The sequence below is a fragment of the Macaca mulatta genome, chromosome 14, assembly GCF_049350105.2.
Source record: "Macaca mulatta isolate MMU2019108-1 chromosome 14, T2T-MMU8v2.0, whole genome shotgun sequence".
NCBI classification, from domain to species: Eukaryota; Metazoa; Chordata; class Mammalia; order Primates; family Cercopithecidae; genus Macaca; species Macaca mulatta.
In genome coordinates, this window is record NC_133419.1 from 8,650,184 (window position 1) to 8,665,156 (window position 14,973).

Below are 14,973 nucleotides of genomic sequence, written 5' to 3' on the forward strand. Positions count from 1 at the left end.
ACTCTGTGGCATTTTGTTTTGTCTTCCTTGTTTATTGTTGGTTCTCCTCCCCACCACTGCAAGTTCTGAACTTGAGGGACCCCTTTGTATTTTTTTTTTATTTTTTATTTTTTTATTTTATTTTATTTTTTTTTGAGACGGAGTCTCGCTCTGTCGCCCAGGCTGGAGTGCAGTGGCCGGATCTCAGCTCACTGCAAGCTCCGCCTCCCGGGTTCACGCCATTCTCCTGCCTCAGCCTCCTGAGTAGCTGGGACTACAGGCGCCCGCCACCTCGCCCGGCTAGTTTTTTGTATTTTTTAGTAGAGACGGGGTTTCTCCGTGTTAGCCAGGATGGTCTCGATCTCCTGACCTCGTGATCCACCCGTCTCAGCCTCCCAAAGTGCTGGGATTACAGGCTTGCGCCACCGTGCCCGGCCCCTTTTTATTTTTACTTTTTGTGCCTCTGCTGGTCTGGCGTGGGACCCCTTTTTAAATGCCATTTTAAATAGCTTTATTTAGATAGAATTCATATACCATCAAATTCACCCTTTTATAAAATGTACAATTCACTGGTTTTTAGTAACCTCACAGAGCTGTACAACCAGCACCACTAAATCTCAGAATATTTTCATCGCCCCAAAGAAAACCCTGTACTCATTAGCTGTCACTGTGTCTCCCCTCTCCGTGGCCCAGCACCCACTATCTGCTCTATCTCCATGACTTTGCCTATCGACTCGTTCTTTCCTAAGCCTTCCTGTATCTCCAGCAGCCAGGCCCGCGAGGGTGTGTTTGTTGTAGCCCGATTTTACAGATGAGAAAACTGAGGCTCAGAACCCTTGGGAAACTGACTTTCCCTTTTCCAAGCCTTGTGTCTAGTGTTTGCCCATAACTGGGCTGCATGGGGAGGACAGAAACTCAGCAGGAGGAGAAATGAGACAGGGCATGGAGTGGGGAATTCCCAGCTCAGCATCCGGCAGTGGCCCACACCTGGGCCCTCGGCTGGCATGTTGCTGTCGAGGGTGAGTCTGATGACAGTCTGAGCTCAGCTCCATGCTTGGCTTTGCCAGGGACAGAGCCAGCACCACCCGCCCATAGGGGAACAGTCAGGTGAGAACAGGGCCCACCCAGGGACCTGGACACCCAAGAGGGCCAAGGGTACCTGGTGTAGGGGGAGGACCAGGTCAGATGCAACAAGGGGCTGTTTGTGAAAGTCGAGGCTCCACCTCTGAGGGGCTCTGTGACTGAGTGACCGCACCTCTGTGGGCTTCCCTTTCCTCATCTGGTACCCACCCTCGGTACTTGAGTGCTGTGAGCCTCAGTAAGTCCATGCAGATTCGTCCACTGCAGCATTGGAGACCACAAGTGGGTTCCCTCCCTCCAGACCCTCAGCCTCAAGGAGCCAACACTCAGGCAGGAGGTGTGCAGAGGCCACGCTGTCAGAGGCTGAGCCGGGGCCAGAGCCAGTGTCAGGCCTCCTGACCCTTGGAAGCCTGTCTCCTCAACTCTGCGAGGGGTTTAATAATCATTCCTGCCTCACCGTGAGGGTGGTGAGGGCCGGGGATGTGCAGTTACCAGCACCCTCTGGGCTCAGACAGGGAAACCAGACTGGCTCCTACTGCAGGCTGCCTCCCCTCCCCAGGGCTGCTCTCATCCTGCCCTCTTTCATCTTGGGTTTAATTAGCCAGGCTGCCTCACCCCACAGCCTCTTGGGTGGGAGTTATCACTCACATTTTATAGATGGGGAAACTGAGGCACCTAGAGGGAAGTGGTTTGGGGCTGCCGCCTGTGAGTCAACTGTGGAGCCAGGGCCTAGAGGAGCCGGGACCGGGCCTTCTGGCTGGACCTGTCCCTCCGGGTGGGTCCCTATCTCTCCATCCCCGAGGGCACCCAGACAGCCTCCTTTTTGGCACTCTCCACCCCTCAACTCTCCACCACCTCCCATCTGGAGCAGGATGGGGTAGGGAGAGGCCAGTTGGCAGTGGCTTGCATGGGGGCTCAGGCCTGTTTCATCTTCAAAGCGGCTAATTAGAGCTAGAGGTGGGTGGTGGGGTTTGGGCGCCGGCGGTTCTGTGCCCTGGAAAACCGGTGGTCTGTGGGGCACCTGTAACCTGGGCCTCTGGCCTAGGAGAGGCGGCGGCCCAGACCCCCGAATGCCCCCAAACAGCCAGAATCCAGCCCACTGAAGTCGAGAGTGCTGAGTTCCGGCCCTGCTTGGCCCCAGGTCTCGGTTGGCAAGGCCGCCCTCCTCCCGGGCCTGTTTTCCCCATCGCTAGGCATGCCTCGAGCCCCGTGACCGGCCAGGCCCTGACAGCCCGCACTTCCCGAGTATGGATCCCGTTGTTTTCGACTTAGGGCCCTGCCCCACCGTCGCCGTCACGACCCCTGCGGGCCGCCAGCGCGGCCTCGGGCAAACAAAGGTCAGCAGCTCCTGGCGGGCCGCAACCGCGGCGCCGGCTCCTCGCCCCCAAGCCGAGCGGGCGGGGGGCCCAGGCAGGCGTCAGGGAAGCGAAGCCAAGCCCTGCGGCGCCCGCCGGACCGGTTCAGCTGGGGCGCTCTTCCTGCGGGCGCCCTGCGACCGCAGCTTGCTCACCCCCAGCGGCCACTCCGGGAGCCCCAGGACCCGCACCCACGCCCCCCGGGGCCGCGCATCTGGCGCAGGGTGCGGTGCGCCCGGGCGCCGGCGGGGGGCGCGCTGGCCGCCGCCCTGCGCGGCTTGGCGGGCGCTGGTGGGGCCCGGCCGCTGTCCGCCGAGGGCCGCGGGATCCCAGCCCTGCGCCGCGGGACCCGGCATCGGGGGCCCAGGCCCACCCCGCTCCGCCGCCCCTACCCACTCCCCTCCGCCTTTCCTGCCTGGGCCTGAGGCGGTTTCGGGGAAGGGGGCCTACACGGCGGGACAGTTAGTCAGCCCCCGCGAAACCGGCGAGTCGGCACCTGCGGGAGGCGGTGGCCCCGTTACGCCCCGCCCCACCCCACCCCGCCGGGCCTTGGCCGCCCCCGCGCTGCGCCCCGCCCCGCGCCGCCAGCCCGGAAGGAGCCGGCCGGCCTGAGCGCCCGCGGCGGCTGAGTCAGGCGGCGAGCGCGGCCCGTTACCGCGGGCGCCGGGGGCCGGGGTGGCGCTGTGGTTTCGGTGCGGGCCGCGGGCTGGAGGGCGGCGGCCTAACGAGCTCTCGGCACGCACCCTCCCTCGCCCTGCTCCTGTCCCGTCCCGCGGGGGCCCCGGCGTCGGCCCTGAGAGCCCTGGTGTCACCGTGGGAGCCGGGCGCGGGTCCCGTCGGCATCTGCGCGGCGGCCGGGAGTGACCGTAGCCCCTCGGGGTCGGCGGCGGGCCCGCGCTCCTGGTGGCTGCGGCCTGAGGGTCCCTCTCCCTGCGCAGGGGCCCGCGCGCCTCACGATGGGGCCCCTGAGCCGGGACGCCTGGGCCCAGCGCTTGGGGGCCTTCCGGGCCAGCCCGTCCGCCTTCATGGCAGGTCCCGAGGGGGAGGATTTGGGTCGGGACCTGCTGGGCGACCTGAGGAGTGAGAAGCTGAGCGAGCAGACCAAGGTAGGCCCCCACGCGTCCCCTGCCCCTGCCCGCAGAGTCACCCCAGCCCGCCGAGTCCTGAACCTCATCTTCGTGATTGCCTCCTAATCCCCTATCCAGGTTTCCCTGCTGGCCCTGAGCTTGGAGTACCCTGCCCAGCTGTGGCCCGACGTCTCTGCGGCCGAGGTGGCCGCCATCTCCTTGTTGGACACCTTGGTCCTCCTACCCCCGCGGCCCTCAGCTCTCCGTCGGCCCCTGCTGCTGGCGGCCACCACAGCCCTGGCGGCGGGCGGCGCGCTGGGCCCCACCTCGGGCGCCTCCTGCCGGCTCCTGCCCCTACTGCTCGGCCTGGCCGCAGGCAGCGATCTGGGGCGAGGCTTTGTCCCCGCCTCGGAACAGCGCCCCTTGCAGGCCACCGCCTGCGAGTGCCTGCGAGAGCTAGAGAGCTGCAAGCCCGGGCTGCTGGGGGGCTCCCTGGGGCTGCTACGGGGCCTGCTGGGGCAGGAAGGCCCCGTCCAGCCGCTCAGCCTGCTGCTGGCCCTTGCTTTGCGCAACACCTTGGTGCTCCAGTCCCGGGTTGGGGCTGGCCTAGGGGGACTGCTCACGGATAAGGTCCCCCCAACTGGGGGTGGTCCCTGGGATTGGACACTAGTGGAGGAGGGCGATGGACGCCTTCAGCCCCAAGCACCCAGCTGGCCGGCAGCTGAGGAGGGAGAGGGGGAGCGTAGTCTTACAGCACGAGAGCACAGCCCTGAGGAGGCGCGGGAGCTGCGGGCTGCGGTGATCCAGCTCCTGGACACCTCCTATCTGCTCACTCCTGTGGCCCAGGCCCAGCTCCTGTGGCTGCTGGGCTGGGCCCTGCGGGGTCTGCAGGGACAGCCACCCGCACTCTTCAAGCCGCAGCTGGTACGGCTGCTAGGCACAGCACAGCTGACACTGCTGCACGCCGTGCTTGCCCTTAAGGCGGCCTTTGGTGAGGCCCTGTTCACAGCCCAGGATGAAGCACTGCTGCTCCGCCGGCTCACCTTGGCTGCCCAGCACCCTGCTCTGCCTCCGCCCACCCATCTCTTTTACCTGCACTGCCTCCTGAGCTTCCCTGAGAACTGGCCGCTGGGTCCCGAAGGTGAGGAGGCTGCCCCACTGCTGCTAGGGCCTCAGCTATGCCGTGGTCTCCTGCCCAGTCTCCTGCATGACCCGATGGCTCTCCTGGCCCGCCTGCATTTGCTATGCCTGCTCTGTGCTGAGGATGAAGAAGAGGAGAAAGGCCAGCTTCCAAGCCCACGGCACTACCTGGAAGAGCTGCTGGCTGGCTTGCGGCAGCGGGCAGCCCTGGATGAGGGCCCCCGGGCCTTGGCCACTGTCTGCTTCCAGGCCTCATATCTGGTGACCCGCTGCCTGGCTGGGCAACCTACAGTGCTGACCCCCTTGATCCACGGACTGGCCCAGCTATACCGAGTCCGGCCCATGCTGGCTTCCCACTTTGTGGACTTCTTGGATCAGGTGGACTCTGAGCTGAGGGAGCCCCTGAAGGTGGTGTTGCGGCAGGAGGTGGTGTCCAGGCCGGGCAGGGATGAAGCTCTTTGCTGGCACCTGAAAATGCTGGCAAAGGTGGCAGATGGAGATGCCCAGAGTGCTACTCTCAACTTTCTACAGGCCGCAGCTGCCCACTGCACGAACTGGGACCTACAGCAGGGCCTACTGCGGGTCTGCCGGGCGCTGCTGCGGGCAGGGGTGAGGGGTGGCCTGGTTGACTTGCTGCAGGTGCTGGCCAGGCAGCTGGAGGACCCTGATGGGCGTGACCATGCCCGTCTCTACTACATCCTCCTGGCACACCTGGCTGGACCCAAGTTGGGGGTGGCCCTGGGCCCCTCGCTTGCCCCACCTGCACTGGCCTCTTCACTGGTGGCCGAGAACCAGGGCTTTGTGGCAGCACTGATGGTGCAGGAGGCCCCGGCCCTGGTACGGCTGAGCGTGGGGTCCCATGGGGTCAAGGGCCCACTCCCAGTGCTGAAGCTCCAGCCGGAGGCGCTGGAGCCCATCTACTCTCTGGAGCTGCGCTTCCGTGTAGAAGGGCAGCTGTATGCACCCCTGGAGGCTGTCCATGTGCCCTGCCTGTGTCCTGGTCGCCCTGCCCGCCCTCTGCTCCTGCCGCTGCAGCCCCGATGCCCGGCCCCCGCACGGCTGGATGTCCACGCCCTTTACACCACATCCTCTGGTCTCACGTGCCATGCCCACTTGCCACCCCTGTTCGTCAACTTTGCCGACCTCTTTCTGCCTTTCCCGAAGCCCCCAGGGGGTGCTGGGCTGGGTTTCTTTGAGGAGCTCTGGGATTCCTGCCTGCCAGAGGGTGCCGAGAGTCGTGTGTGGTGTCCACTTGGGCCACAGGGCCTGGAGGGCTTGGTGTCCCACCACCTGGAGCCTTTCGTGGTGGTGGCCCAGCCCCCTACCAGCTACTATGTAGCGATCCACCTGCCCCCGAACTCAAAGCTGCTGCTGCGGCTAGAGGCGGCCCTGGCAGACGGAGTGCCTGTGGCCCTGCGGACTGATGACTGGGCTGTGCTGCCCCTGGCGGGGGACTACCTCCGTGGGCTGGCGGCTGCTCTCTGAGCCCCGGGAGACCAGGTGGGGGCAGGACTGTGGCCCTTGTGGGGGCCAAGGCACACTCCTGTAGCTCTTTCCCCAAAACCCTGCATTCCCCAGTGCCCTCGCTGGCTTGTTTTCTTTTGGGCCCCGGTTGGGAGCAGGCTCATGGGGGTGAGGGTCTGTCTTAGTCTGTTTTTGCTGCTTTAGCAAGATACCTGAGACTGGGTAAGTTATAATAAACAGGAATGTATTGGCTCAGAGCTCTGGAGGCTGGGAAGTCCACAGTTGAGGGCCCGGAGCCCAGTGAGGACCCTTCTGCATCATCCCATGACATTGGACAGAATGGGAGTGCGAACCCATTCCCAAGATAGCAGCCTGAGTTCACACAGGAGGGCAGAGTCCTCGTGGCCTGACCACCTCTTAGGGTCTAATCTTACACTGTTACAGTGGCAATTACATTTCAACATGAGTGTGGGAGGGGACAAACATTCAAACCGTAGCAGGGTCATAGGCCCTGAGAAGGCTTCCAGACAGAACCCAGCACTGCAGAGCTGCAGAGTGCCTTCTCACCCAGACGCACTAGCGTTCTCCACAATCCCTGCCCAGGAGGCAGGGGGAAAATCTCCTTTCTGCTTCCCAGAGAGGGTCTGGCCTTGCCCAAGGCCTCCCAGTGATTTAGGAAGGAGGCTGGAGCTAGTGTGGACCTCCTGACCTATCAGACAGTACTTTTCTTTCTTTGTTTTTGGGGGAGGTTAAAGACAGGATCTCACTCTGGCTCTGGAGTGCAGTGGTGCGATTAGGGGTCATTGCAGCCTCTGCCTCCCAGGCTCAGGTGATCCTCCCATCTCAGCTGGCCTCCTGAGTAGCTGGGACTACAGGTGTGAGTCACCACTGTATTGTTTGCAGACAGGATCTCCCCGTTTCCTAGGCTGGTCTCGAACTCCTGGGCTTAAGCGACTCTCCTGCCTCAGCCTCACCCAAGTGTTGGGATTACTGGTGTGAGCCACCACACCCGGCCAAGCCAGCGCTTCTCCACTCCCAAGGTTTGCAGGCTCCCTGCCCCAGGGAGCTCACGCCAGGCAGGCCAGTGGACCTAAGCCAGAAACAGAAAGGCCGCAGTGGCTAGGTGGTTTCTTCCCCAGGAAGAGAGCTTCCCAAGCTATGCCGATTAGAGCCAGCTCTAGGAAGGGCCTGCTAATAAGGTCTAGGAGCTGAGACTAAGCTTTTTCTAATCTCAGCCCCTAAGAAATCTAATTTGTGCTTAGGAATCTTCCCAGGTAAGAAGAACTAGTTCCTCTAGTTGTTTTTTTTCCCCAAACATGCCAACACTGAGGATTGAGCTGTGTGGGGTCAGCTCTGCTGCCAGGCACATGTACGTTGCCTCATTTCATCCTTGCAACAGCTCTGCAGGGCCCCGCAGGTGAGGAAATCTGTAGGCAGGAGCGGTTGAGTGATTTTCCTAAGGTCACCCAGCTGTTTGGTAATAGTGTTTTGTCATCTGGTAGCAGGTTTCCATTACCATGCCATCAGAGCAGACAGCCAGGGTCACAGAGGTCCAACCCTCTCTGCCACCTTCTGCTGCCCCTGCCTCATGGGCTCCCAGCCACAGGTTCCCCATGGGCCAGCTTTACCCCTCCTGATCCTTCTGACTGGGGCAGGCTAGGAGAGGAAAGACGGGCCTGAGCTGGGTGTGGTGGCTCATGCCTGTAATCTCAGCACTTTGAGAGGCTGAGGTGAGTGGATCACCTGAGGCCAGGAGTTCGAGATCAATCTGGCCAACATGGCGAAACCCTGTCTCTAACAAAAATACAAAAATCAGCCGGGCATGGTGGTGGGCACCTATAATTCCAGCTACTTGGGAGGGTGAGGCAGGGGAATTGCTTGAACCCGGGAGGCGGAAGTTGCAGTGAGCCAAGATCACGCCACTGCACTCCAGCCTGGGCGGCAGCGAGGCTCTATCTCAAAAAAAAAAAAAAAAAAAAAAAAAAAAAACCCAAAAAACAAAAAACCGGCCTGGGACAGTGGGACTGTTAATAGGTAGTCAGGAGGCCTGTGTCAAATTTGAGATGTGACAGTAACTTGCTTTGTCACCTTGGCAAGTCATTTCCCAATCAGGAAGGGGTCAGTTTCAGGAAACAGAAACTTCTCCAGCTGTTTTTGGCAGAAGGGAATTTAAGGGAATCAGGGTACTTAACAAAGTACATGGGAAGGCTGGAGAAGTCGCCTCCAGGAGGCTCCCACTGGAGCTGAGATCAGAACATACTGTCCTGCCTGCCATCCACCCCCTCTAAGCACCCCAGAAGCTGTGCTTGGGCCCTGGGACTTGGGGTGCAACTGCCACTCGTGCCTCCTGACACCCACAAAGCCAGAAGCTTGATGCTGCTGCAGAAGGACTGAATATCCCCAAGGCTGGGCCCGCAGGGCAAACTTGCTTGGCCCTGTTTCCTCCATCCACATCCTTCAAAGGGCATCTCATTAGTGGACTCCATTTCTCTCTTCCACAGAACTCCAGTGGCAAGGGAATCCAGAAACGTTTTCTTTTTGCCTGGAGATGCTAGTTGTTAGCCTAAGAGTAAGGTAACTAGTCCACGTGAGGACTGACCATCCTTTCACCCATCTGCCCACCTGTGCATCCATCCCATTTTATCCATCCATTCCTCCAGTGGTGGACACCACATGACCTTCAGCTCCCCCGACCCCAACCAGAACTGTGCTGCAATGGCCGTTCTTATATGCCCTTATGGACCCATGGGACAATTTCTCTGTGATACATACTAGGAGCAGAATTGTTAAATCATAGGGAATGCATGTGTTTAGCTTGGCTAAGCAATGTTGGAGTAAAAGCTTTTGGTTTTGCATCTTCTCAGCATTCCTAGGGAGGCACCAAGAGGGAGGATGGCACTGAGTGAGCCCACCTGAGATAGCTTCTAGACCCCAGCCCTCTGTGTTCTCAGAATCACACACTGCTGCTCATCACTTCAGCTTCCTGAAGATCATGGCAATAGCAGCATGCCTGTAACTGTCCCAAGTACATCCAAAAATTCTTCCTAAAGAGAGGGAACCAAAGTCACATGGGTCACTTTGTCCACCTGTGTGGATGTTGCTCATGTTCACATACCTTTCCTTGCCTCCTTCAAGGCAGGTCTGGCCACAAGTCCAGCTCTGGCTAATGAAATGTGAAGGGGGTCAAGGGCTGGGCGGGGTGGCTCATGCCTGTAATCCCAGCACTTTGGGAGGCCAAGGCGGGTTGATCACCTGAGGTGAGGAGTTCGAGACCAGCCTGGCCAACATAGTGAAACCCGTCTCTACTAAAAATACAAAAATTAGCTGGGCGTGGTGGCGTGCCCATAATCCCAGCTACTCAGGAGGCTGAGGCAGGAGAATCGCTTGAACCTGGGAGGTGGAGGTTGCAGTGAACTGAGATCGGGCCACTGCATTCCAGCCTGAATGACAGAGCGAGACTCCTCTCAAAAAGAAAAAAACGAAAAATGTGAAGGGGGTCAGTTTTGGGGCACAGTATGTCATTGCCAGTGCTCATTTTTCCAGCCCTCTCTTCCTCTGCCATGACAGTTGGGGAAGTACATGTTGCCATGGAGGTGCTAAATAGCTGAGTCATAATCTCACCTTGATACGCTGTAACAAATGCCCTGGATTATCAAATTAGTTATGTAAACTAAAAATCCTAAAACCCCACCGACTGAACAGACGCCACCTCGTGGCCAAGGGGACCTCAGAAAAAACCTAATTCCTGGCCCTGACAGGCTGGGAGGTCAGATGCAACTTGTTATACCCCATCCCTTTATGGTTTAGACACAACTGCCCAGCATGAATGAACAAAATAGGGATCATGAGATGGACAGAACAGACTCTGTGGCATAAGATACCAAATTGTAAACAGGACCTAAGGCCATGCCAAGCAAGGGTTAAGTCATGTAGGGCCCCCCTTCACACTCTGCCTCCCCTGCCCCCCACTTATGAATAAACTATGTTCTAACTGCACAAGGGTTTTTTGGTTTTTTTTTTTTCTGTAGCAGCTAAAAAGCTTAAAAACAAACACTTTTTTTTTTGTTTGTGTGTTTTGGTTTTTTTTTTTTGTTTGAGACGGAGTCTTACTTTGTCACCCAGGCAGGAGTGCAGTGGCGTGATCTTGGCTCACTGCAACCTCTGCCTTCTGGGTTCAAGTGATTCTCCCGCCTCAGCCTCCTGAGTAACTGGGATTACAGGTGTCCGCCACCACGCCCGGCCAATTTTTGTATTTTTGTTGTTGTTGTTGTTGAGACGGAGTCTCGCTCTGTCGCCCGGGCTGGAGTGCAGTGGCCGGATCTCAGCTCACTGCAAGCTCCGCCCCCCGGGTTTACGCCATTCTCCTGCCTCAGCCTCCCGTGTAGCTGGGACTACAGGCGCCCGCCACCTCGCCCGGCTAATTTTTTGTATTTTTAGTAGAGACGGGGTTTCACCGTGTTAGCCAGGATGGTCTTGATCTCCTGACCTTGTGATCCGCCCGTCTCGGCCTCCCAAAGTGCTAGGATTACAGGCTTGAGCCACCGTGCCCGGCCAATTTTTGTATTTTTAGTAGAGATGGGGTTTCACCACATTGGCCAGGCTGGTCTTGAACTCATGACCTCAGGTGATCTACCCGCCTCGGCCTTCCAAAGTGTTGGGATAACAGTCGTGAGCCACCGCACTCGGCCCAAGCACTGGCTTTGAGATAAGCAATATTAAAAACATTTTCAGCTCCACCAGATGCTGACTGACTGACCTCTAGCCACTGTTTCACCAGCCATAACTACAGCTTTGGTTGGACAAGACTGATTTCAGTAATTTCTTCCCGACAAGATGACCACCCACCATGGACTGGTTCTGGCTGGCTTACAGAGCTCCTGCACTTGCATGTCTTCATGTCCTGAAAAGACATTTTGCCATATAGGGCCTAATTATAATACATGTAAATGTTAAGTCTTCACCCCAGAGTGACCATGGGTTGTATGTTACATGCATGTTTGTTCAATATGCGTGTGTCAGAACCACCTTCATGAATATTCATAGCTCCTCATGTAACCTATTGAATAGGTATGTTTAGTCAATCCATTGAGCATGAAGCTCCTACCCTAACCCCTCCTCCTTTGAAGTTCCTGTCTCTGGTCTTGACTGGAGGCATGCTTCCCAGCGGGTCTCACTCCCTTTCTGAGGCTGGAGTGCAGCGGTGCGATCATAGCTCACTGCACCCTCAAACTCCTGGGCCAAAGTGATCCTCCTGCCTCAGCCTCCAGGTACCTAAGACTACAGGTGCATGCCACCACACCAGGCTAATTTTTAAAATTTTGTGTAGAGATGGGGTCTCACTATGTTGTCCAGGCTGGTTAAGGCCTCCTGGGTTCAAGTGATCCTCCTGCCTTGGCCTCCCAAAGTGCTGGGATTATAGGTGTGAGCCACCAAGCCCAGCCTAACCCTTTATAAGAAATAAAGTCTCCTCCTTTCAAAATTTATAAACTGTGTATATTGAGTTTCTTTTTTTAGTTAACAATTATCAATAATACACTTTATATGAAACAAGGGGAAAGATATTGCTTAATCTCTATTTTACATGGAAGGAAGAAAGTATGAATCGTTTGTGCAATGGGTTACAAGGCCCTAATTAGGGTTGCTAGGTTTAGCAAATAAAAATATTATATAGGATTTGCATTTAAATTTGAATTTTGGAGAAACAATGAATTTTTTTAGTTGTTAATAGGACATACTTATACTAAAAAACCAATAGGTGTTTCTCCAAGGTTCAGATATAATTGGTGGCTTTTTGTTTTGTTTTTGTTTTTGTTTTTGTTTTTGAGACAGTCTTGCTCTGTTGCCCAGCCTGGAGTGCAGTGGCGTGATCTTGGCTCACTGCAACGTCCGCCTCCCGGGTTTAACCCATTCTCGTGCCTCAGCGTCCTGAGTAGCTGAGATTATAGGTGCGTGCCACCACACCTGGCTAATTTTTGTATTTTTAGTAAAGACAAGGTTTTGCCATAATGGCCAGACTGGTCTCCAACTCCTGGCCTCAAGTGATCCACCTGCCTCAGCCTCCCAAGGTGCTGGGGTTACAGGTGTGAGCCACTGTGCCCGGGCTATCACCAGTGTTAAATCATGTTTAGCCTAAAGCTGCCTTCTTACATATTTTAAGTCTGGCTTAAAGGTTTCTCTGTACATTGTGAACTATAACCTAAATGGACTTGTAAGCAGACTGTAGCCAACACTTGTGGCAGTCACTGAGTTTTGGCTAATCAAAGGTGGCCAACTGTTCAAACTGTGTTCAGATAAGGGAAACACCAATCTGTAACCAGTCTGGCTGTTTCCTGTATCTCACTTATGTTTTCTGTACTTCATTTTCCTTTCTGTCCGTAAATCTTCCACCACGTGGCTACACTGGCATCTCTGAGCCCACTCTGGCATGAGAGGCTGCCCAATTCTTGAATTGTTCTTTGCTCAGTTAAACACTGTGAAACTTACCTGGGCTAAAGTTTTCCTTTTTGACACTGAGCATCCTGTATTTTATCTGTTGACCCTGGATTGATATTTACAGCTTCTTTCTTCCATACCCATTCATGTTCCTTTAGTTCCTTTACTTAATGAGGTGACCCAAACTTCATTCCTGAAGGGTCTTGAGTCCTTGGTTATTCTGCTTGTATTGGGTCACTTGAGGCTTTCATTAACACTGTCACTGAACCCAGCAATCCTCAGAGATGTCTCGGGGATCCCCTGGGTACGACGGACTCCTTGTCTCTGTTGTGTGGCAGCAGCAGCTCCTTGGTGGACAGTCAGGGTCAGTCTTCCTTTTAGAGCTCTTGGCCCCCAGGCAAAGCGACGGGGGCAGCCTTCCAGTTCAAAAAAACCATGCAGTGTCAATTCCTGGCAGCATTCTCCCTTGGACACTGAGGCCTCTAAACCTTCAATGGAATGGGAAGACAATATTTTGTCAGAGGCTTTCAGGTAGGAGGACAATGGTAGCAGCGTAGGTCCCCAGTGTCGCCTAGAGAAACAATATGGAATGAGGAGAAAAGATAAAATTATGCAACAGCAAGCCCTCAGGATAACTTGGAGACAAGAATGCTCAAACTTAAAAAGAACAAGAAAAACAAATAACATAGAAATTACCCGGCCGGGCGTAGTGACTCAACGTTTGTAATCCCAGCACTTCGGGAGGCTGAGGTGGACAGATTCCTTGAGCCCAGGAGTTCGAAACTAGCCAGGGCAACATGGCAAAAACCTGTCTTTACAAAAAATACAAAAATTAGCTGGGCGTGGTGGTGTGCACCTGTAGTTCTAGCTACTTGGGAGGCTGAGATAGGAGGATTATTTGAGCCCTGGAGGTCCAGGCTGCACTCCAACCTGGGTGAGTGAGACAAGAAATAAACGAAAGAAAGAAAGAGAAAGAGAGAGAGGAAGAAGAAGGAGGAGGAGGAGGAGGAAGGAGAAGGAGAAGAAAAAAGAGAGAAAAAGGAAAAACAAGTGACAGCTCAGACTTTTCTTCCCACATGCCCATTCCAGCCCCACCTGCCACAAGACTGGCTGAGGAAAACTGGGACAAAGGAGAGGAGGGAGTTGTAAAGGGCTTAAGCTTGATCTAAGACCTCACCAAAAACACTTAAGTACACCTTGAGCCTGAAAATGTTCAAAAGTGTCTGCAGTAGTGTCAGAGCTGGGACAATATGTGGAGGATTTAAAAGTACACATGAGGCCAGGCACGGGGCTCATGCCTGTAATCCCAGCACTTTGGGAGGCCGAGGCGGGTGGATTGCCTGAGGTCAGGAGTTCGAGACCAGCCTGGCCAACATGGTGAAATCCCATCTCTACTAAGAATACAAAATTAGCCAGGTGTGGTGGCACGTGCCAGCTACTCGGGAGGCTGAGGAAGGAGAATCGCTTGAACCCAGGAGGTGGAGGTTGCAGTGAGCTGAGATCCTGTCACTGCACTCCAGCCTGGGTGACAGAGCAAAAACTTTGTCTCAAAAAAAAAGTTACAGGTGAAATGTGAAGCCACAGTCTTGGAAACACATAGATCCTTGGGGAGCAACTACCCACAAAAGAAGGGAAAAGTGTCCTTTGGCATTTGAGTGTGACTAGGGAAGCAAATGGAGAAGTTTAATTGCCCTCCAAGACAAAAAAAAAAAAGAAAGAAGACCCACAACCCCCACCCCTGCAAAACAAATTCACTAAAGCATCTGGACTTCATAATGTTGCCAGAAGAGGGCGCATTATCTAGGGATCTTGTAAAACATCCAATACCACAAAAATGAATAATGAAAAGACAGGTTCATACAGTTATTGCAAAATATCAGAAAATGAACTTCATCACATATGAACCAAGGAAAATTCACACAAACCTCTGAAACAACAGCCATGAAGAAGAAGAAAGCTGCAATACAACACTAAACAGAACCAAATACATGCAAAACAAGCATTTGAAGACATGCAAAACCACTTTGGGTGGGAAATTTAAAAACAAAGAACAGAAACAGACAAAATAGAGGAAGAAATGAAAATAGATTTGATTGAACTCTGGAAAGAAATGGAATAAACAGACAAAATTATCTAGAAGTAAAGATTAAATTACAAGATGCCCAAGGGAGAATAAATTCAAATAAAAATTTAATAAGGAGCATTAAAGGAACATAGGAAACCAAGCAAGAGAATGAAAATGAGATAAAGAAGTAGGCTGGGTCCAAAGAAAGTAATGGAAACAGAATATACTCAAAGAAGGAATCACATGTGTGTTATTGGAGTCCCTGAAGAAAAAATAAACAACTAAACTAGCACTAATATTTAACACTGTAAGAAAACTGTCCAGGAGCAAAAAATCTGCACATTGGAAGAGCCCACTGGGAATGTGGGAAGATTCACTCAGTGTGATCAAC

General features: G+C 54.9%; 1 protein-coding gene and 1 long non-coding RNA gene across 2 annotated transcripts; both read left to right on the forward strand.

Moving 5' to 3' along the window:
• The first annotated feature begins 2,988 nt into the window (after positions 1-2,988).
• On the forward strand, positions 2,989-6,342 carry AP5B1 (adaptor related protein complex 5 subunit beta 1). The gene is made up of 2 exons (XM_015113681.3): positions 2,989-3,520; positions 3,620-6,342. Exons 1-2 carry the CDS (start codon positions 3,371-3,373, stop codon positions 6,104-6,106), a joined length of 2,637 nt encoding a protein of 878 aa, XP_014969167.3. The 5' UTR covers positions 2,989-3,370; the 3' UTR covers positions 6,107-6,342.
• A 2,450-nt stretch (positions 6,343-8,792) lies between these two features.
• LOC144334118 (uncharacterized) lies at positions 8,793-13,485 on the forward strand. The gene is made up of 2 exons (XR_013403568.1): positions 8,793-9,157; positions 10,609-13,485. It is a non-coding gene; the product is annotated as an uncharacterized LOC144334118 (long non-coding RNA).
• The last annotated feature ends 1,488 nt before the right edge of the window (positions 13,486-14,973 follow it).